At 37.1% G+C, this 21,996-nt stretch overlaps 1 protein-coding gene across 1 annotated transcript in view; it reads right to left on the bottom strand.

The window, feature by feature from the left end:
• The window catches only part of ANKRD31 (ankyrin repeat domain 31), a 62,395-nt gene that overhangs the window by 19,623 nt on the left and 20,776 nt on the right, over nucleotides 1-21,996 (bottom strand). Inside the window, exons 12-21 of the mRNA XM_041414597.1 lie at nucleotides 21,313-21,455; nucleotides 18,812-18,956; nucleotides 17,267-17,328; nucleotides 14,407-14,566; nucleotides 10,719-10,904; nucleotides 9,784-9,926; nucleotides 7,061-7,220; nucleotides 6,532-6,614; nucleotides 5,685-5,763; nucleotides 3,494-3,590 (exon numbers count right to left, since the gene is read on the bottom strand). Coding sequence (XP_041270531.1) covers nucleotides 3,494-3,590; nucleotides 5,685-5,763; nucleotides 6,532-6,614; nucleotides 7,061-7,220; nucleotides 9,784-9,926; nucleotides 10,719-10,904; nucleotides 14,407-14,566; nucleotides 17,267-17,328; nucleotides 18,812-18,956; nucleotides 21,313-21,455 — 1,258 coding nt within the window. The remainder of the gene's footprint in view (nucleotides 1-3,493; nucleotides 3,591-5,684; nucleotides 5,764-6,531; nucleotides 6,615-7,060; nucleotides 7,221-9,783; nucleotides 9,927-10,718; nucleotides 10,905-14,406; nucleotides 14,567-17,266; nucleotides 17,329-18,811; nucleotides 18,957-21,312; nucleotides 21,456-21,996) is intronic.

Genomic DNA, 21,996 nt, shown 5'->3' with positions numbered 1-21,996 from the left:
CCTTGCCTATACCACTCCTTAATTCACAGGATTTATACTCCTATACTACCTTTAATTCAAAGAATCAAAACTCTGCCTGTAGTATCACCAAATGCTCTTTCAATACCACAAATCATAGTAGCACATTGAATCCCGTGTCTCAACGGTCTACTTTGGAGCCTTTTGAAATGAGTTCAGGATGAGTTCCTGAAGGATGATACTATAAGGATTTTTTTATGGCGTACACAACGAAAGATTTCATAAAGCTACCACTGTAATAATGCCACATGACCTTTAAGTAAAGAGGACAGAACAGTTTAGGATGTTGCCTGTGTAATCTGGGAATGCTGTACCTTTATCAGACCCTGCTCCCAGACTGAGCCTCCTTCCTGTCAGACCCCTTTCCCAGGTGACTTTACATCCATTCTGCTGGAAGGGAATTCATTATTTACCCCACTTTCTTTGGTACAAGAGCCATCAACTCAGCATAACACTATTTTCTCCTAATTCCCCTTCATGAGACAAGTGGCATCACTACAACTCTAGCACCATTTTGGGAAGACAGAGAAGTAACGTAAGTTGTGGGAAACGGAACTGCAGTACGGTTTGCTTTTAAGGCGACCCACTGCAGAGATGCCATGGCAGGTAACACCATAACACCGTAACACCATGGCAGGTAACACCATCACAGTCTCAAAAGAGGCTGTTGAGGGGATCAGGACAAAGGTACACTAAGACTAGATGGCTCAGGACAGAAAAAACCCAGCTTGACAAGATTGTTGTCTCTACTGTGATACTGCTTGGATCTCATGTGCTTGGAATACGTGTACTAGCAACATATCAGCATACCGTCAATCACTGAGTAATCCATGACAGCTATGGGCTTTTACACAGGCCAGTGAGGCTTCCACACATTTTTCTAGCAGTTTTTGCTCTGGGAAGTTTTGTTGCTTTTTGCTATACAAGTACAGAAAAGGATGCAACTGAAGAGGTAACGACAGTGTGACTAAAATGATGAAGTAACTTACAGCCACTAACAAATATAATACTTATTTTCTGTTAATTTTTCTCAGGTAAAAGATATATCTTAGTACAGAAGATGCTAGTACCTATATTTAAGAACAGAAAAGGAACAATGTAAGTAGTATCTCTCTCTGTGCCAACTAACTGGAAGATGGAAAATGTGATGATGCCTCCTGATCTTCTATGGCTTGTGTGACAAAAGTTATAAGCAAATTAATTAAAAATAAGATGCTGACTATATAAATAATAAAAAGCAAATATAATGTGATTTGGAATATAGCTCATTACTACTGATGGATGGCTGTTACACTAGCTGCAGGATATCTGCAATACCCAGAAATATTTATCACTTCACTCTGGAACACAATCTCGATCTCAATACTAGAAAACAGGTAAGTCACTATTTTGCCCACAAGGACGATTTTGAACTCTAACTCCTCATAAAATCCTTTTTAAAAAAAATTATGTGCGTAATATGTGTATCTTACATTTTATAGCTGTCAAAATGGCTTGTGACAGAAATATTTAGTCTCTTTGCTCAACCAGCCTTTAGATTTTGCCATGGGACTACCTGAAAGCTTTACGCTGCAGCTTTTACATGACCAACCAAAACCTGCCCACAAAAGCAAGAATGGAAACATCCTCATCAGCTGGCCTATCAGCATCTGTTGAATAGGATGCTACATTGTTAGGTGAGCACTCACCACATGATCAATCTTGAGTCCTTCTCACAAGGAAGTAAAAAGGGGCCTTGTGAGAGCTAGAGTCATGAAGCTGCTAATTCGCACAGTCCATGCTTACACTAAGATGAGCAATCCTAGCTGACATTTTAATTGTTCTCACAAAAATTGAATGTCTGCAAGCTTGCTTCAAGCCATTTCTTTAAACGGCTCTTGTTGGCCATTGGCTGAACATGCCTAATCTAGGAGTGCTGAAGAAACAAATCAGAGTCAGGGACACTCCAAGTAGTGTCTTGAGTTGCTATTATTTCCTCCATGATACTGCAAAATGAATGTAATCACTCAATATCCCCATTTCCTAATTTCTGCTTAGGCAGCATGGCTCTATGAAGGGAAAAGTCCTGCTTATTGAATCTAATTTCCTTTTTAAAAAGGTAAACCACCTAGCTGATCAAGGGAAGCTAGGTGATATAATCTTGGATTTCAGTAAAACTTTTGATACCCTCTCTCACAGGATCCTTCTGGACAAAATGTCCAGACAAACACATCACATGATGAGTGAGCAACTGACTCACAGGTCAGGCTCAGAGGCTTCTAGTGAATGGGGTGACATCAGGCTGGTGACCTGCCACAGGGCTTGGTACTCTTCTATGTCTTTACATCTTCACTAATAACTTGGATGCAGAACTGGAAGGGATACTAGGCAAGTTTACTAACAATACAAAACTGGGAGGAGCTGTTGACTCCCTTGAGAGCACAGAGGGCCTTGCAGAGGGACCTCAAAAAATCAGAGGACTAGGCAATCACCAATCATGTAAAGTTCAATAAGGAAAGGTGACAGATTCTGCACCTGGGATGGGGCAAGCCTGGATGTATGGGCAGACTGGGGAATGAGAGGCTGGAGAGCAGCAACATGGAAAAGGATCTGGGGGTCCAAGTTGATGGCAAGTTGAACATGGTTAGCAGTGACCTGGCAGCCAGGACGGCCAGCCGTGTCCTGGGGGGCATCAGCCAGGCAAGGGAGGGATTGTCCTGCTCTGCTCTGCACTGGGGTGGCCTCACCTCAAGTGCTGGGGGCAGTTCTGGGTGCCACAACAGCCTAATGTAAGACTAGAGAGCGTCCAAAGGAGCGCCATGAGGATGGTGAAGGGCCTTGAGGTATGGAGTATGAGGAGCAGCTGCGGTCACCTGGTCTGTTCAGCCTGGAGGACGCTGAGGGGAGACCTCATAGCAGTCTACATCTTCTTCTTGTGAGGGGAAAAGGAGGGGCAGGCACTGATCTCTTCTCTGTGGTGATCAGTGACAGGACCCAAGAGAAGAGCCTCAGTTTGTGTCAGGGAAGGTTTAGGTTGGATATCAGGAAAAGGTTCTTCACACAGGGAGTAGCTAGGCACTGGAACAGGTACTCCAGGGCAGTGGTCACAGCACCAAGCCTCTTGTGTTTGGACATTGCTCTCAGGCACAATGGGAGAGTGCTGTGCAGCACAGGAGCTAGACTAAGTGATCCTTGTAAATCACTTCCAACTCAGCATATTCTGTGATTCTGTGTTTTTCCACACATTTTGTATTGTTCACTACCTAATTTCAATGCTCACTGTGAGCACAGCAACTGATTAGTATGCATTAGCTAAATCCTGAAGTTCTTCTTTCATGTAACTGAGGTAGCTGAAGCCAATACCAATAATGCTTCAAAAAAATCTGAATGAAAACCACATAGACTTACTTTTATGCCATTATATGCTCCTAACAACTTCTATCACTACAACTGCAAAGAATAGCTTTCTATGAATACAATCCTTGTATTCTATTACCTGTATTTTTTAGCAAGGGTATCCCTCTCTGTCCTCTGGTTTGCAAGTATTTCATTCAAAGCACCTTGTACCTGAGACAGCCTTTGGATATACACATCTGTTCAATATTTTGAAATAATCAAAATTATGATGGCAATAAGAAGTAGGAAATATTTCATTAATAGCATTTTTAGTGTAGCAAATACACAGCCAAAGTATAAAGACACTGCTAGAGCAGTACCTTAAACTGTAATGCATGCTGGTAGCTCCTTACAATTGGAGCACTTTTAATGAAATTCTTATAGAAATAATTAAATACAAGTTTAACTTTAGAAATTTATCAGAAGTACTGGAAAATTTTGAAGTGCAAGTACCTTGTTTAGGAAATTGTTAAGAGAAAAAGGAATAAATTAAAGAACTGCCCTATGGATGATAAGCCATGAAAATCTTCAAGATCTTTGTGTTGCAAGTAGCTGCATAACATGACAATTATACTGAAGCTACCTGCAGAAGTTACATAATCTTAACAAGCTGCCTAAAACTTCCATCTGAAGTACTACAAAATAGCTTAATGAACCTAGATTTTTCAAGTTGCATACAAAGCTAAAAGCATATCAGTCCCAGTTTTACATAATTTCTAACTCATATCATAAAGTTAAATGATAAAGAAGAGCAATTATAAATTCTTCTTTATACACCCTATCTCTTAGACATATAACTTGAGGGCCAGAAGTCACAACCATTGGATACCACTGGGGTAATTTGCTAAAATTGTAACCTAATTCCTGAAACTCTAAAAGTCAATACAAGCTTTACATAATCAGGAAAAATTAGAAATATTAAATTGGAATTCGTAAAATGTTTCCCCAAACCTTCTTCACAGTACCAACCAGTATTTGCCTATTTAGTAACATGTAAATATTGCTCTTATTAAGGCAGTTTAATAGAAATTTTGTATCTCTTATTTGTAGTAGATTTCACTACATGGAAATACCTTGAGATTTTAGTCTACTTTCTTTTGTCTTACTTCAGTCTTGTGCCTCATCAATAGTAATGACTTTGGCTTAGTTTAAGAGGTGCTACATTACTAATGCTTCATCAGTAGTGGTAACAGATCACCATGTCAATTTTTCTCATACCCCTGAACAAGAGAGGTCTGATTACCCCTGAAAAGGAAACGTCTGATAGATTTTGCTCATTCATGAAATTATACTGATGTCTGTGCACAGACGTCTGTCTGTTGTACCACCTACCTATTTGTCAAACATTTTCAAGAAAACACCTATTTTAATTAACAGTCCATACCCCATAAATTTGAGTTGGAAGCTATCCATATAATTCCATATTTCACATTTATTTTTAAAGGGATAAATCTACTTGTAAATATCATTTGAAAGCTCCAGCCTGTATTTAGGAATATAAATTTTAAAACAAACCCTTTCTTTCTATCAAGAAGCAAAACTGTTTCATGAGTATCAGATGCTCCAAATAATCAGATGCTCCAAATAATCAGATGCTGCCTAGGGCAGCTGGGGAGAGAGACCTTGGTCAAAGGCATTCTGGCAGCAAGCTATGCATCTTGAAGCATTATGGCATGGATACAATAGACTTCAACAGCTACACAGCAGCAGCATCATCATCACCTGAGAAGTCACTGTCACTTAGTAAATTCTTGAGATTAATCTGAACTGAGATTTGATAGCCTAAGACAAATTACACCTCTGGGCATCATTTCAGAAACTGCCCATCATTCACACTGCCTGCTGTAAAGAAGCCTCTTTTTTCCTCTCATAAATTACTTTAGGCTCCTGGAAGTTTAGCCACACCATAATGAAAATGCTGCATCTGCTACTTTACCTACAGACATAGCTGTTCTTGATCATGCAGGAGCACATGTGCTCATAATTGAATAATGCTGCTAGAAGTATGCATTCTTACCTAATTATTCCTTTTTATATAATTAGGTTGACTTGAGACACATGCCTCTAAGTGACATGCCTTCCTTTTCTGTCATAATATTCATTCCTGTGCAACAGAAAGTACTTTGGGAAGTGCCCACACCTGATAAGTGTTATTAAAATCTTATTCTCTGAAGCTCTGTTTTCCAGAGGAGATTCAAATATATTATGTGCAATAATGTTTTAAAAAACAGTTATATTGCCAAAGATATTTACCCACCAAAAATAGGTGAAACACTTCAATTTATGTCTACCTGCATCTTTCAAAGTTCTCAACTCAAACAGCAACAGTTCTTCCTGCTTCTTTTCTGTATCCTGTATGGCAGCAACAGACTCCTGCTAACAAACACAGAAATTACCATAAGTAGAGCCAAGTGCACCATACAAAACAGGCCATGACACATGGCCTGCAGTTTAGGTGGACTCAAGTAATTCCAGGTGGGGGATTACTGTGTAAAGGCAACAGGGCACTGGTAGAACAGAGGTACATAGTACCAAGAACATGCTCTTCAAGTGGCTGTCACAGTCTGGGTTTGCTGTGGTGTTCAAACTAGTCCATGCTCAGAGTCCTCTAGAAACCTCTGAGTGCACAGCAAAGATTGGACAGGGAATTTCACCATGACAGCATCATGTATACAATGTAGACATAGGTTACACACACCAGGAAAAGCTAAAAATTAGTGCAAAAATCTTTCTTGTTGTTCTGTGTTAACAAAAACAGTATCTAAATATCTTCATCATCATGATGATAATTCATTACTGTTTCAAAAAGAACCATTCTGGAAATTTGATTAAAAGCTTCAGATCTAATGACATTTTTTTCTATTTTTATAAGCAATAAGAAATGTGTGCCAGTACTGACTACCATTTCCACAATAAATTTAAATACACAGGAATTATGAACAGAGAGAGGTGATAATAAACATATTCATATATGTAAACCACAACTTATCTACTATAACTCTCTGCATGATGCTGTTTTTAACATACATTTCAATGTATTTTTTATTTAAATTATATTTATATATTTTTCAGTCAGCATATGTCACAATGCAGTTGTACACCACAGAGCAGTTTAACAAAACTGTAATCTATACTTACCACACTGTATTTCTCATGTTGTGTCTCCAAAGCTGCATCATCATTTTTATAGCAGTCATAACAATGACGTTTTGATTTCCCCTCTCCACAATTAAGAAAAAATAAATAAAATTTAAAATTAATTTGAAGGAGCACCATAGGCAGGATTATCTAATATAGGTTAAAAAGATGCAATGGCAGATCAACTAATGAAAAGTATCTTGTATATGCAAAAGAGGTCAAATTTAAGTAGCATAAAGAAATTAAAGCTACTGTTTTCAAAACTACTCATTTCTCTTCCTGTGAAGAGAAATATGGATAATAACAAAACTCTGAATATCCAAATATGTTCTTTTTACCTCATTCTCTCAGAAAAAACAAAACCTATCCACACATGCTATTTTCTTAAATAAATAGCATTCAATAGTTAACAGAATTAAAAGTATCAGCATCATATTACTTGAATGTATGATTTTTCTCTAAGACTACAGGGTTATAGTATGATATACATTACACATATACTATGATTTATATTACAAAACTAACATACCAGTAACTTCAACAGTTTGAACTGGAAGTACAGAGTCCATAGCACCATACGACTTCAACAGTTCTTTCATTTCTGCATCACAAGCCATATTCAAAGCACTTTCTCCTGAACCATCCCTCTCATTGGGATTTGCTCCATGCTGCAGCAGAATCCTGGCTGCCTATTATGCATTTTTGTTATTTGTACGGTGGTAATTCTTGTTGTGGACATATTATACAACTACATGTGTTACATCTAACATACATAACAAATAATACAGGTTCTCTAGATACTCTAAAGAGTATATAAGATGCTCTACAATCATTATACTTGCAATCCAAATTAAATAAAACAAATAATTGGCTATTATCAACACAGATTTCTATCTTACATTTTTCCATTAAAATACACAAACAACTCACAAATTTTCAAAAACCATGTAATTTTTACAGTAATAATTTTTGTGATTTTATGGTTATACAGATGAATTACAAAACACCATGTATCTAAATTAAAAGGAGCTTGTCAAATTGCATTAAGACCAAAGTGCAGAATAGAAGTGCATTTCTTCCTTTAACATTGGTTTTGGTTTCATGGACTGATAATTTTTTTCCTCATTCCAAAAAACTTGTAAATTTGCTTAATCGCAAAATGTGGAAATCAGATTAGTGGCATCAGTGGAATCATCTACCCCCTAAATTCAGATCATATGACAGTACTGATGAGGTCAGACCTTGGATGGTGAAGGAATTTTCATACAAATGACTTCTCAGCTTTAGAATTTCTTCTTATTTCTTACACTTAGAGTGCAGTTAAGTAGGAAAATGCATTAAAACAAGAATGCTGACTCAAAGTTTAGGATGTTCTCTGTTTGTTTTGCCCCAAAATACTGAATAATACTCTTATACCTTTGCAAGAACCCTACTGATAGTTTGGCTCCAAGCCTGTGAAATCATCCCCTTTGTTTTACCCTTGCTCACAGAAAAAGATAAATGTGATGAAACATGAATTGTCCTGACAGAAATAGAAGAAGTATGTTTGAGTCTATTTGGCGTCACCTTTACACTTCAGCTCCCCAGAACTCACTCTGTCAAAAGAACATTTTAGTTATTTCTGTGCAGTGCTAGGCACCACAAGTTAAGAAGAATGTGAAGGTTCTTGAGTGTGTCCAGAGGAGGGCAAAAAAGCTGGTGAAAGTTGCTGAGAGACATGTTCTGTGAGGAGCCACCAAAGACTTTCGGCTTGTCTAGTTTGGACAAAAGGAGACTTAGTAGCCTCACTGCTCTCTACACCTTCCTGAGCATGGAAATGGGGAGGGAGATACCCATCTTCTCCCCCGGGATCCAGAGACAGATGAGTGGTAATGGGTCTAAGCTGTGCTAGAGGAGTTTGCCTAGGAGGTGGTCAATGTCCCAAGCCTGTCAATGTTTAAGGAACATTTTGACAATGTTAATATGATTTAAATTCTGGTTGGCTCCGAAGAGATCTGGCAGCTGGACTAGATGATCACTGTAGGTCCATTTTAACCAAAACAGTCTGTTTACAGAACCACAGAATGGTTTGGGTTGGAAGGGATCAGTTAATAAAAAATAGATTATTTTTAAACAAGCAGCTCAGAATCTGTTCTTTACAAAAATAGTTTTTTTACAATGAAGGTAGTGAGATACTGAAACAGACTGCCCACAGAAGTTATGGTTACCCCATCTCAAGAAATGTTTGAACTTCGGTAGGACAGGGCTTCGGGCAAGCTAAGCTAGTGAAAAAATGTCCCATCGATGACAGGGGCCATTATGGCTATGTGCTACTCTTCTCTCCTGCTTAAGCCACAACCACCAGTGGCTGATACATGCATCCAGCCTACTCCAGACTTTGCAGGGGACAAAGGGCACAGTCAACAGTGACCCAGGCATCTTATTGGTATGCAAATATGACCATAAGTCAATCACTTTACTTCATAAACAGTGCACAGGCCAGGGCCCCTTGAGCTGTCTCACACAGTAATGGGCTGCATACCAGGACCTCCCTTTGAGTAGGGACACATCTCAGCATTACTCCTCAAGGCAGAGAAATTCCTGTCACAACAGATTCTCCATAATTGATGCTAAACTTTGAAATCTTAAGTGATAGAAAGGACTGATTGTGAACATAAACTGCTGACTGCTGACTGAGTCTGGAATGAAGTCTGGATCTAGCCATCTGAGAAGGAGTTTAGAAAGCAAGGGGGTCTTTTCTGAATACCATGACTCAACAGAAGGTCCCTCCTTACAACTGCAACCCTGTTCTCTATGCAGTAAACAATAGAATTGTATTAAACAACTGTCACATTTATCAGAGAACTTTGTTAACTCACTGTTTTATATCACTAAAACAAATTAATTCTTCTCTCTTAAGTGCGAAGTATATCACTCCCATCTGCAGTAGCACTGAACTATCAATAAATTGAGAATCTTCAACTCTAATACTGTTTTTAAGAAGCCCAAACCTGACAAAGAACCACAGGGAATTTCTGAATTTTTATGATTTGTCTGTTGTATTAAAGAAGTTAATTAACGGTACAATTTCAACTGTCACTATTGAAGAATATTTTTCTCTAACTTTTATTACTTTAAAGAATACTGGTTTATTTCTTAAATGCAAACTTACACTAAAATTGTGTTTGTAACTTTAATGAAATGGGGATTTTGTTTTGCTCACCCTCTGCTGGAAATTTGTGTTAGGAAATCTTATATAAAAGAAAAATATACCTCCAAATAATTGCCAGAAACAGCATCGTGTATTGGTAAAACACCACAGAAACTTCTGCTGTTAACATCAGCACCTGCTTTCAGTAATTCTAAGATCACATCAGTAAATCCTCCATTAGAGGCTTCATGAATTGCTGTCCAACCTAATAAAAGCAAGATAAAACAGTATGCATCTGATCTGGAAAGTTCTACAAAGGTCACTAATTGGTAACTCTACATTTTTCTGCATTTAAGATAAATCTTACACAAATAATCATCAGGAAAGGCCAAGATAAATGATTTTGTGTGCAATTCAGTTTACTTCAAAGCAAAGTTTATCCAATATTAAGCAGAAAAACATTGCTTTCTTTTCTACTGCAGTAGAAAAATAATAGAAGAAACAAAACACTGGAGCACAAAAACTCTAAAAACTTGGGAGCACAATATTAATAATCAGATTTCTAATACCAGTAGCATTTTATAATATCAAGTCTGCTGGATAGTACATAATAGTATCCATTTTAAGACTACGAAAACAGAAACATGCTATATATTTATATAGGAAAGGTAGGAAAAAGGAAAACAATCTTGTCATCTGTTTTTTTTTTTATTTTGCAGGGAAATAAGACCTTTCTGAATGTGCTTCACACATGCATATACTGATGCACATAAGCTCCACCAAACTTTCAAGTTCACTTCTGTACACATCTCTGAAAACATGCTCTTCAGCAGAGTAAAATGACACCTCTGAGAAACAGTCTGCATTACCTCTATAACGACTTGAAAGCTATGTACTCATTCAGTGTGCTTGTTTAATGACTTCCTTTCCTCCTCAAAATTTTAAACCAAGAATCTGTAATTTTATTAAAATGATGCAAACGATATAAACATGTCTATACTACAGATTATGTAAAATTGTAGTATAAAACAAGCTTGTAAGGGAGCAATTTTTAAACCTGCATAGTCCTGTTCATTGACAGAAATTCCAGATGATATCAGAGTCTTCACCAAAGACACATCTCCTCTCTTAGCAGCAGTATGCAGCTGAGTTTCCCCTTTTGCATTTCTCCTAATTTTCGTCTTTCTCCCAGGTCTTGTCTTATAGGTTCCATGTACAATTACAGCTTCTTCCCTAGTGGATTCTAAACAGATATTGGGTGTTCATTAGAATTTTTTTTCACAAAGAATGCTGAGGTGTAAACAGAAAATTAAATTCATAATTCAACTGAATTACTGTAAATGTGTGTAATACTGTTGCTTTAATTATTCAATAACATTAACTGACTATAGCAAGAAGTTAAAAGGTGCTGTGGTAGGTCCTGTACAACAGGTCAGATGACAAGCAGATTCTCTACTTAAGAATTTCTAGTTAAAATATAGATGAATCAACAAGGGTACAACAAATTATGAAGACACAAGAAAGGTAACAAAGTTGAAATTTTATACTGTATAGAGGTAGAGAATATGTTAGGTTTCTCCATGTACTGCTTTCAAGTTACCAGGCTGCTAAATATACAAACTACACACATAAAAATATGTAAAATACTATTAAAAAATGTGGAAACTTTTTTTTGCACTACTCCTTATGAGTTCCTAATTCTGCATCAGGAAAAAGATAGGTGTGTGATTTACATATAGATATGTATATGCATGTGTGTGTATATATATATATATATATATATATACAGCTTGATGAATATATATATACACATACACAAAAGTGGTTTTTTACAGCTACGATGTGAAAAATTTCTGAAGATTACAAGTCTTTGAGTAATGTTTAGTGGCATAGATAATCTTCATTTAAACCTGTGCACAACTGGACTCATAACTGCAAATAAACTTGATTCATTTCTTATTGGTTCACAAAGCAAACAACATTCACTTTAATGATATCATGTGGTCATCAAAGAGGTTCTAATTCTGAAGCTTCAATAACAGATCTACCAATTTCTAAGAGATACAACAGAAAAAGGAGATTAACAAAATACTTATTATGTGTAAAGAGTAAGGACAACCCCCTCCTCAAACTGGTACCAAAGAGATAGGATATATAAATCCTCCAAAGCTCTTTCATCCATGCTAAATTTTTTTAAACTCCTGTTCCTTTTATTACAATATCATACTTCCCAGATATTTTTAAGAGTTTACCATATTCTTTCTCTGATTGCTTGAAAATATGTAATTTTTTCAAGGAATACAGAAGCTTATGGTTTTCAATGAGCATTCTGCAACTTTTATCCATAGGGGGTTTTTTTCCTTTTTATTCCTATGAATGATTAGTTGCTGCATTTTCCTCATCTCATCAAACAAGCTCTTTTCTAAAATATTTTCAGTCAGCATTATCCATTAGTATCCAACATCTTCTGTACTTGACACCTGCCTTTCTTCAGGCACCTCCTACCTTCCAGAAAATTAGCTTTTCCAATGTTTCATTCAAAGTAAACTACAGAGCTTGTCATACAAGGCTATTTGGAAGAACATGAAAGATAGACTGAAGTGATAGTAGAGACAGATATACGATATACAGAGAGGATATACCCATCTCAGTTTTAAATGAGCTCACTGTAGGCTATTCAAACCTGTGAGAAAGCATTCAGGCAACCCTCTTTGCACTGACACTGCTTGGCCTACACTCTATTGGCAACAAGAAAAACTCAAGAGCTCCTTTTTTAAATAAAAACTTGAGATTCTAGAGCACACAAAGGCATCACATTATTAAAATACTCATCCAATCTAAGACCTACTTTACCATAAGATAATGTATTGTCTTTTGTCTAAATGCTTCTGAACTCCCAAAGCAATCATCCACTGTCTGATTCTTCCTTTTCTTCCCTTTTGACTCATGGGAGAACGTCCTAGGAATTTTTTAGAGAAGTTGAAGAAAAAAAGGGCACACAACAGCCCATTAAGCTAATGAACCTCAGCAAAATTGGCTGCAAGTGAACAGAAATAATTGCAAAGTTTTCCAGTTAAATTGTCATGCACAACAGTTTGCTTCACGGCTATTAGGAAACATTTGCAAAAGCATGATGGGACATTGTTTTGTGACTTGCAAAATACTGGTTCACTGTGGGATGCATTGCCAGGTGGGTCACAAGAAGGAAAGATCCAGATCTTGGCAAATACAAAGTTCAGTCAGCACAGTACAAAGATAAAATGAAGAGATAACCGTAACTAGCAATCAGGTTGAATTAGGCTGATATACCTCAGCAACTTCAAGGACATTGTCCTTCAATACCTCCACATGGGTTTATGAGCAATTATTTCCACAGGTTGAACTATAAGAAAAGAAGCAAGCTGTTTGTACCTTCCTTCTGTATAAGCAGAATGGAAATGTTGGGAGCCTAGGAAGTGACTGACTTTAGATGTAAGTGACACTGTGTCACTTGTGAAGAAAATATTTTTATTCAATAATAGAATAATATAAGGAAGACCAGTGGGACATAGAAGCAATCAGATGGGATAAAAAGGCCAGTTAATGACAAAAAAGTGTAGGAGAGCAAAAAATCTGAAAACCTCACAAGTCAGAAAACATCATCCCATTTTTCGCTTTATTTCTACAGCAATCTGAATGCCATTGTCCTGGACTCCAAATTTACTAAGGCCTTCAGCTGTATGAAGGGCTGTACTTTCTTGCACCACCTCAGAAATGGCAACACTCTCCTGGTAAAGAAGGGAATAATTAATTTTATCAAATAAAGTCTGACCTGAAGAACCTCTTATGAGGAAAAAAAGTAGCTTGGGATATGCTATCCCAGAGAAGACCAAAATATAAGACACATGTTTGAAACAAAGCTTTTTAAAATCATAATGGCACAAATAGGAGGCAAAAAAGGTTTTAAGAGGGGAAGGATCCTATCAGAACTACAGGTTCTGGTTTTAGCAAGTCTTAAGTACCATGGTTCTCTGGCTCCAGAAAGAGCCAAAGTACATACAGTGAGTGCCAGCTTTATCAAAAAATCTCTAAGTGAAAATATTTAGAGGTTAAGATGAGTTGGAGCAGGGCTCTATTGTGATCATAAGTCTACAAGATAAATGCAAATCTTAGACATGGGATGAAAATGCTAAACAAAAAACTGCATGTGCAGGCAGAAGAGAATACAACTACCGGAGGATGCTAGATCCTTATTCTCTTGGAAGTAGGTTTGTAGCTATACTATAGCTAACTCAAAGGTACCAGTATAATCAGAGTCCATGCTGATTTATGCCTGATGAGGCTATATTCTATATATTATCATACTCTATAAAATACACTCTTTGTGTGCCAAATATATGGACAGCCCTGTTCTTTGATCTGTGACATGTAAAACAGTTAACTAAAGATCAATCAAATGTTATTTTAAACTGCTGTTTATGTAACATACTTAAGTAAGGATAAGCTTGAAGTTCTCACTTATGATCCTGCATCCCCTCAACCACAATGCTGAAAGACTGATGAATGTAACATAAACAAAATGTGCATTCTGTAAAATGGAGCGCAGATATTTCTGGAACTATTTAGGTATTCACTAGAGTATTTGCTCAACATGCTATATATTTCTTGTCAAACTTTCCCTCACACATTTCAAAAACGTACACATTTCCTCATGTACATTTGGAAAAAAAAAACCTCCACTGGTTTATAAAGTATTAACTCTTCACCTGCGTTAGATGTTTGCTGTTCTGATGCTTGACTCAATAGTGATTGATTAGATGAAAGCTTCTTATTGCTGCTTCTGGAATATGAGGCTGCCTTTGCTTTTTGGCTTGTCTCCTGAGCATTTGCACATGCTGGTTTTGACTCCTCTGTCTGTAAGGAAATCTATCAAAACAAAGGCAAACAGAGTCTGAAACTCAGGGCTGGTCCATTAGTTTTATTTCCATTAACATCAGATTATACTTGATTTGTCAAGTTTTGCAAAAAATCATTCTGAAGGTGCTCTCATATCGGTATGTAGACTCCTGTCACTCAAACTACTACTGTTACTCTGCATGAGACTGTGTTGATCCCTGTTACATCCTCTTGTAACTTTAAAACAGACACATTTTGAGAAGAAGTCAAAGCAAATTGGTACTGACTGAGAATCAAGTGCTCTTAGACAGTGGTGAGAAATGGATTTGTAAAGTATTCTCAAAACCTGACTGAAAGATCAAACAGTCTTGTACATCTGTATGCAAACTCTGAGATAAGGTGTGATGACTTAGAAAGGCCATGGAATAGAAATGACATTGTCTAGAGAGATTGAATTAGAAACAAGTTTCAAACAACGGCCTTGCAGAAAGGCCAGATATTTTGGAGAATTAGAACTGTGAAAGATGCATTGCAGCAACAACACGTGGGGTAAAATAATAGGTGATTGGTGTTAGAAATATTAGCAGCATTGTGTGGCAAAAGCCAATATGCTGAAAAGCATTTATAAGGTATTGTAACCAGGAAATAGGTTAGCTTCTGACAGAATGGCATACAGTCTTACATCTCTTGTCGCACCCTTCTACAAGGCCGATAATGGAATTAAATCTTTTAAAACTCCTCTCAGTTGCCCCGTCTCTGTAGGGCTGAGATTTTCCACCAAACAGTCTGAGAATGTTACGCACACACTTTGTCTCCACAAACCATGGATGTGAGATAACACAAAATGGTGATCTCCTCCCTTTTACAAAGAAGTTGCTCAGCTTCCAGTAGTGCTGCCCTTTTACTCTGCAAATGAATTTTCACTGTACCATTACGGAATCACATTCCTGTTGCAATACCACCTGATAGCTCAGTTTCCCTACAACATTAAGTTGTAGGGAAGCGGCAATTATGAACAGACTCAGCAATAGTCTGGCCCATTTCATTAGGTCCATCATGAGGAAAATATGCTTTCCGTAAAGTTCTTTGGATTGTGAGAGGAACTATACTTGAGTTCATATGACATGAGATGTTATTTCTGAATAATAAATACTTCTGAAGAAGTTTTACTCTTCGTTGTAGCCTCCGTGATAAGAATAGCCTTTTTTGATCTTGTTGTTTTATTTTTTAATTTTTCTGCCTTCAGAGAAAAGTTCCTAAGAACCTTATTACTGTGTTTTCCACCAAATTTGTTTTTCTGCTTTTTTCATGTTTAGGCAAAATTTCCTTTGATGCTCCAGTATTATCATGTTGAAGTACACTTGCATTTGATTCTATCTCCAAAACAGGCCGTAGAATTAACTTCATTTTCTGATAAATTCCTTTATTATATACTAAAAGAAAACTGTGTTGTTATGAAATGAATCGATTTCCTCTGTGCTGCTTTTCTGAAGTACCAAGAAATAGAGGAACTAAGAAACATGTATAATAATGTAAAAATTCATGGGCAAAATACAACCAAAATATTACTGAAGTGCTTTAAACTCTTATTTATTTTTGAAAATTGAATTAGTGTGAATTAATGACCAGTCTTTAAAACTGCCTTGCTTCTGTGGTCAGAAACCAGAGCTCTAGTTTCACATTTCTGTCTGCAATTATTCTAGAAAATTATAAAGAAGGGTAAATAACACATCAAAACCTCACAGAATTAACTCATGGTAATCTCAAGCTGGGCAAAGGCCAGTGAGTATCTAGCATTATCCTTCTGATTACTTTATATCTGCAGACAGAACCAGAACACACACTGCAACATCTGACACAACTACTGAAATGACCAGTTACAAATCTACAGTAATAGGTTTACATAATTAAATGTTTACAGCACCATCCTTATCAATCACTTTATGTTTTAAAGCGTAATCTAAGACTATATACCATGGATGCTGTTATACAGTAACATTTCAAAGGATGCATAGACTGCACAACTGTGAGTAACAAGGACAGTTATCATCACCACATAAAACTTCAAAAGCTCCAAAAGATGTATCTACCTCCTACATTTCAGACATTATCTGTTATCATTGTTAAAAGGAAGAAAACAAGGAGAGAAAATGCAGCTCTTAATGCTAAAAGCTGTTGCACTATATGCAAACACTGACCCAAGTGACTGATCACAGTGTCTTGTCTTCACAAGACGCACCAGCTCCCTCATCCTGTTGAGAACTCACAGCATAGTTGTGCAACCCCTGTGCAAGACAGTGTATTCCCAACCCTTTTCTCTCAAAACCCAGCACAACCTAGTCTACAGAGGCAAGACATAACTATCCTACTGCTTCAAGCCAGGCAAAAAATGGCAGTTTCAGTAAGGTTTCTGCAAGTAAAAACAGGCAGTGACGTACCACGCTTCCTGTAATTACCTCTGCAGCACTTGCAAAAACAGCAAGAACCACCATCCTTGAGACACCTGCCTCTGTTTTGCATCTTCATGAGGCTGTACCTTATCCCAAGTACTAGTAAGGATGAACTTAAACACTGAGACTATCACTCTCAGTCCTTGCTGGACATATCTAGTACACTGTGTGCTGGAATTGAAACATACTTCAGAAACAGTCATCTGCTTTAGTTTACTGAAGACTGTCAGCAAACTCTTAACAATTTATGATCTAATCAGATTTCTTTGTAAAGATATACCTGGTGCTGGTTTGTATCTTCTACACCCTGAGTTTTTAACATGTTCTTTGAATCACCTCTACCTGAAATGCAAATGAAAGACAGAAAGAAACCAGAACTGAAGAGATCATAATTTACTTTACATCTATACCACCTTATGTCTACAATATTGCACATAACATTACTTACAATATTTAGCTTTCAAGAAAAATTACCAAGCTATAAGGGTTTTACTGGAATCTAAAACATATCAAGATACAAAATATTTATCAAATTTTGGAGTCTAATCTTTGTTGCAAATAGTGCCTTGTTCAAATAATGTTTCAAATTTTCTTCATGGATAGTGTCCTTAGCAATTCTTTGTGAAACTTAGCGCAACCCCTGGCTCCTCTCTGTAAGACTTTAAGGGTGCTTCAGGAGACCCAAAGAATCTCAGAGCAGCAGGCTGAGAGCCCTCACTAGCACCCCATCTATCTAATCTTCATGTCACCTGACAGCATCTCAGGGGCAAGTCTGGTATTATCTCAGTCTCTCTTCAAGTCTAGTTTTGAGCTCTATCAATGAGGCCCTGCTAACTTATGAGCAAAGACCCTCTTCCTTCTCTGAGAAAGGTGAATGCCATCTGACAACAGAAGGCCCAGGTGTCCCTTTACTGGTGTCCAGACTGTCCCTTTACTGAAAAACCCAGAATTGTGACAGTGACGTTAGCTACAGAGTCATGCATTAATAGATGGGATTTGTCTGCTTTTTCCCATGTCCCTGCTCACAACTGGAAGAAAAGAGGAAAAAATTGCCTGTCTGAAGTCTCTTGATTATCCCTGAACTACATGTTACAGCTTTATTGCCACCCATGTGGAAAAGCAGGAATGGATAATAGTCTGAGAGATTGGGACTCATTCTGACTTACACATATTACTGACCACACTGGCCCATGCATGTCCATGGTCTTAATCCTAGCTGTAATCAAGGCTTATGTTGTACCTGCTTCTGATCAAACAGCCTCCTCCAAACTTTCTTCACAATTTCACAAGTTCCCAAAAATGAACAAGACTCAACTCCCTCTTTAGCCAGTCGCTAGCTCTAATCCAATTTTTTCCTTACAAACTCACTTGCTGTTACCTACAGTAATATTTTTCTGTACCCAGCCCTAACAGCAATTAAGGTCTGGCAACCCCTAAGTTCTAGATCTAATAGTAGTTTCCCATTTTTTCTCCTTCAAAATTCAGACTTCATGCCACTTTAAAAGCAAATTTTATCTCTACCTCTAAACCATATCTCATCCATCAGAAGTCAAGCAATGCTGCATCTTCCATTTAGATACATAACTATTGTGTTCCACAACCTCATTTCAAATTTAAAGGTAAATCCAGCCCAAGAAAGAGCCGGGTATTTACACTTTGTCAATATACAGCAACTGTGGAGGGCAAGGAGTGCTCACTGTTAATTCAAGGCATCAGACAATGAAGGCCATAGAGGTACTAATAGTAATTAAGGAAATACAATTCAACAGATGTTCTAAATTTCTCCATTTAGCAGTGATGATATGTCAGAGTAATTCTTTCCTACCTGCTACTGAGTATCTTCTGGATTTTGCCACATAACTTTTAAGAAGTTTCATCATAGATGGGTCAGAAGCTTCTTCTAATGCACACCTTCCCATCTGATTTTTTAATAAGGGATCAGCTCCATACCAAAGTAATAAGTTTGCCATCTAGAAAAATAAGTTTTTCAGATTAATTTATTTTCTGACAGTATTTTTCAGAATCCTTATACAGGCTTCTCTCTCTTACACTTGACAACATGAGCAACTAAAATCAAATCTCTCTTTATTTCAGTTCATACACACCAAGCATTCCCCTAGATTGTCCTACAGTCCTATTATTTTTATAAATTGTTTCAGTTATCAACCTGATGCCATTGAAACAAGGTCTCTCAAAATACAGGGTAGGATTCATCCTCCCACAGCTCTTAATTCGCAGAAAATAATAAGTGATTTTAGGGTTCGAGTCAATTTATCCATTTAGGATATCAGCTTTAAGAGAAAATAAACTGTGCTCTAGATGTGTCTATTGTGACTCCTGTGACTGCAAAGGAAGTTTTGACAGCTGTTTCTGATGTACAATATGTATCTGCTCAAATGAAACACATTCAGATGGTCTTGCTAACAACATTATGATTTTTGTACAAATATAAAGCCTGAATCTATTGTTACTCAAGAAATTACCACTAGCAAAATGTTCACCAACCTTTGCAAAATACTTTTTTAAGACATGGGAAATTTACAGTCTGATTACTTCATTTCTATGTGTAACTGAAATATTTTTCCAGCATTAGTGTGATTTTACTTGTACCTCTATATTTATTTTTCCAGCATCCGTTATAATTTCAGACTGAACTTGACTCACATTCTTCACCTGCCTGTTCAAGTCTCTCATTACTTCTAACCAGATTGCTAATAAGAAAATTGTTAATGAAGTTTTCCTAACTCATACATTCTCCTAACAAGAGAGGAAAATAAAAAGGGTTCAGCTGGCATCAAAAGCCCCTTTCGGTTTCACAAGTTGTCCCAAGTCTTTAGATGTTTTCAACCAGTAACACTGAGAACACCTCTTCCATAACAGGATCATTGAGAGCATCACCACATGGGTGCTCTCCCCTTTAACCTGACCACTATAAAATCTTTTCTCAGCTTACCATTTTTTCTGAAATAAATTGATTTTGCATATTGTAAGTACAGAAAATTATGAAGTAGTCAAAAGTTGTGTTTCCAATCTACAGTAATAACTTCACACAGAGAAAGTAGCTTTGAAAAACACAGTTACAAATACGATGTTACTGAAAGTCATACTACTGAATCACTATCACTATTTTGTTGCTAGTCAAAAACCAACAAAATAAAATGTGACAGACCACTACAGTGAACTGAGTAAACAGAGCAATGAGTAAATACAGCACCACCATGAAGTACCATTCTTTCTGGATATACCAGCTTGCACAACTTTAACTCAGCTCTGTGCTGAATGATCATGGTATGCCTCAAGTGACATAGCTGAGATCAGTGTTCTTCCAATATCCAAGTTGCCGGCCCCAAAGTATTACTTGCAGAAATGCAGAGGCCTTCATCCACAACCATGGGTATCTTAGGTACAGCCACAAAACTCAGAAATATTTCACGAACCTGGAACAGTCTGTGATGCACAAGCTGCAATTTATTCTTGGGGCCCTCAAGTCTCAGAAAAACTTATTAACCAGAAGTCCACCTTTCCTCTTTGCTCCAGAGAGACTTTTCCAGGAGAAACAAAGTTTCATCTCAGTTGTGAAGAAGACCAAATGTTCAGGAACAAAACTTACCAGCCACTCCCCAAAAAACCCTTTTAAATCTGGAAATCAGTAAGAATTAGGCAGCATATATGCAGATCTATAGAAAAAACTGCCAGCAGATAAAAGGGACACACAGAACTCCTACACAAATTTGGGCCACTCTAGGAACATGCACAGACAGGTGGAGGTGACCGCTACTAGACTGAAAGAGAATCTGCAATTCAGACACAGGCTTATGAAAACATTGCATTTGGCAAGAAATTTTACCATTAAACCAAACTGACTATTCAGTTAGTGTTCAGTTTAAGACCCTACAAAATATAAGGCTGTTTTCATAATCCTCTGTGTTCTGTGTTAACACATGGGTGTGCATGACTGTGATGACCTGCCATATATCCATGATGCCTAAATAAAGAAAAAAATGTCATTAATAGTCCAGAAGACTGCTCAAATCAGAAGTTACTCTGCAGGGTGATTACAAAATCAGTGAATGAAGTAGTATTAAACAGTAGCAATCTACCCCTCAGTAGTACAACCATTGTCTGAAACAGTTAGAAAAAATTTCTCCTTTTGGACAATTAAGCATGGAGCGGTTTGAATAGAAACCAGGCAGAGAGGACTTGCAAGCTCCTCAATTTACCTATAATCTAAAAAGACAAGCCCCATACAATACCATGTGACCTTCTGGACTCAACAACAATAACTTCTATTCCTAAATCATACTTCGTGTTCAATTCAGAATATACCTCATAATGGCCTTCCTTAACTGCATCTTGCAAGGGTGTTATTTGCTCCTTTTGTGTAGCATTAACATCAGCTCCTGCTTTCAAAAGCAGATTTGCTATCCCATAAAAGCCTTCCACACTTGCTATATGTAGCGCAGTCAAGCCTACAAAAAAAACATGTATATCACTTTTGGTTGAAAAAAAATCTAGAAATTTATGTCATTTTTAGGCTGTCTCTGATGAAGACTTCACAGAGTATATTGAAATGGTAAAAAATGATGCATTCCAGTAAGATGTATGAAGAAATGTTTATGAGAACATCACGAGGGTTGGGAGATCTCATGCTTTTGGCAAAATTTGCACCAACTGAGGAAGTAGATGCTGCCATAACAACATTCGTTTTGATTGATTTGATTTTGGTTCTGTTATGAAAGGAGAGAATAAAAATTATTCATCCCACATTTTAGTACCTTCTCCTGGAATAAAACATATACACTATTTTAAGGACAAGGTAATTTTTTACTGCACTCTTTTATTTACATGGCTATGCTGAAGAGGGTAAGTAAGAAAGAAGTGACAAAATAAAGACATAAATTATGTATTACCAAATAAAAATGTTTGTAAGGCCATCCAATAATTGTTTGAGTCTTCAAATAAATGAAAAATCCCTAGTAAAATTTCATATTCACACTGAGGTATTTGGAA

This window comes from Onychostruthus taczanowskii, unplaced genomic scaffold (assembly GCF_017590055.1).
Source record: "Onychostruthus taczanowskii isolate IOZ18803 unplaced genomic scaffold, ASM1759005v1 scaffold46, whole genome shotgun sequence".
Taxonomy (NCBI): domain Eukaryota; kingdom Metazoa; phylum Chordata; class Aves; order Passeriformes; family Passeridae; genus Onychostruthus; species Onychostruthus taczanowskii.
This window is presented reverse-complemented; position numbering and strand designations above follow the sequence as displayed.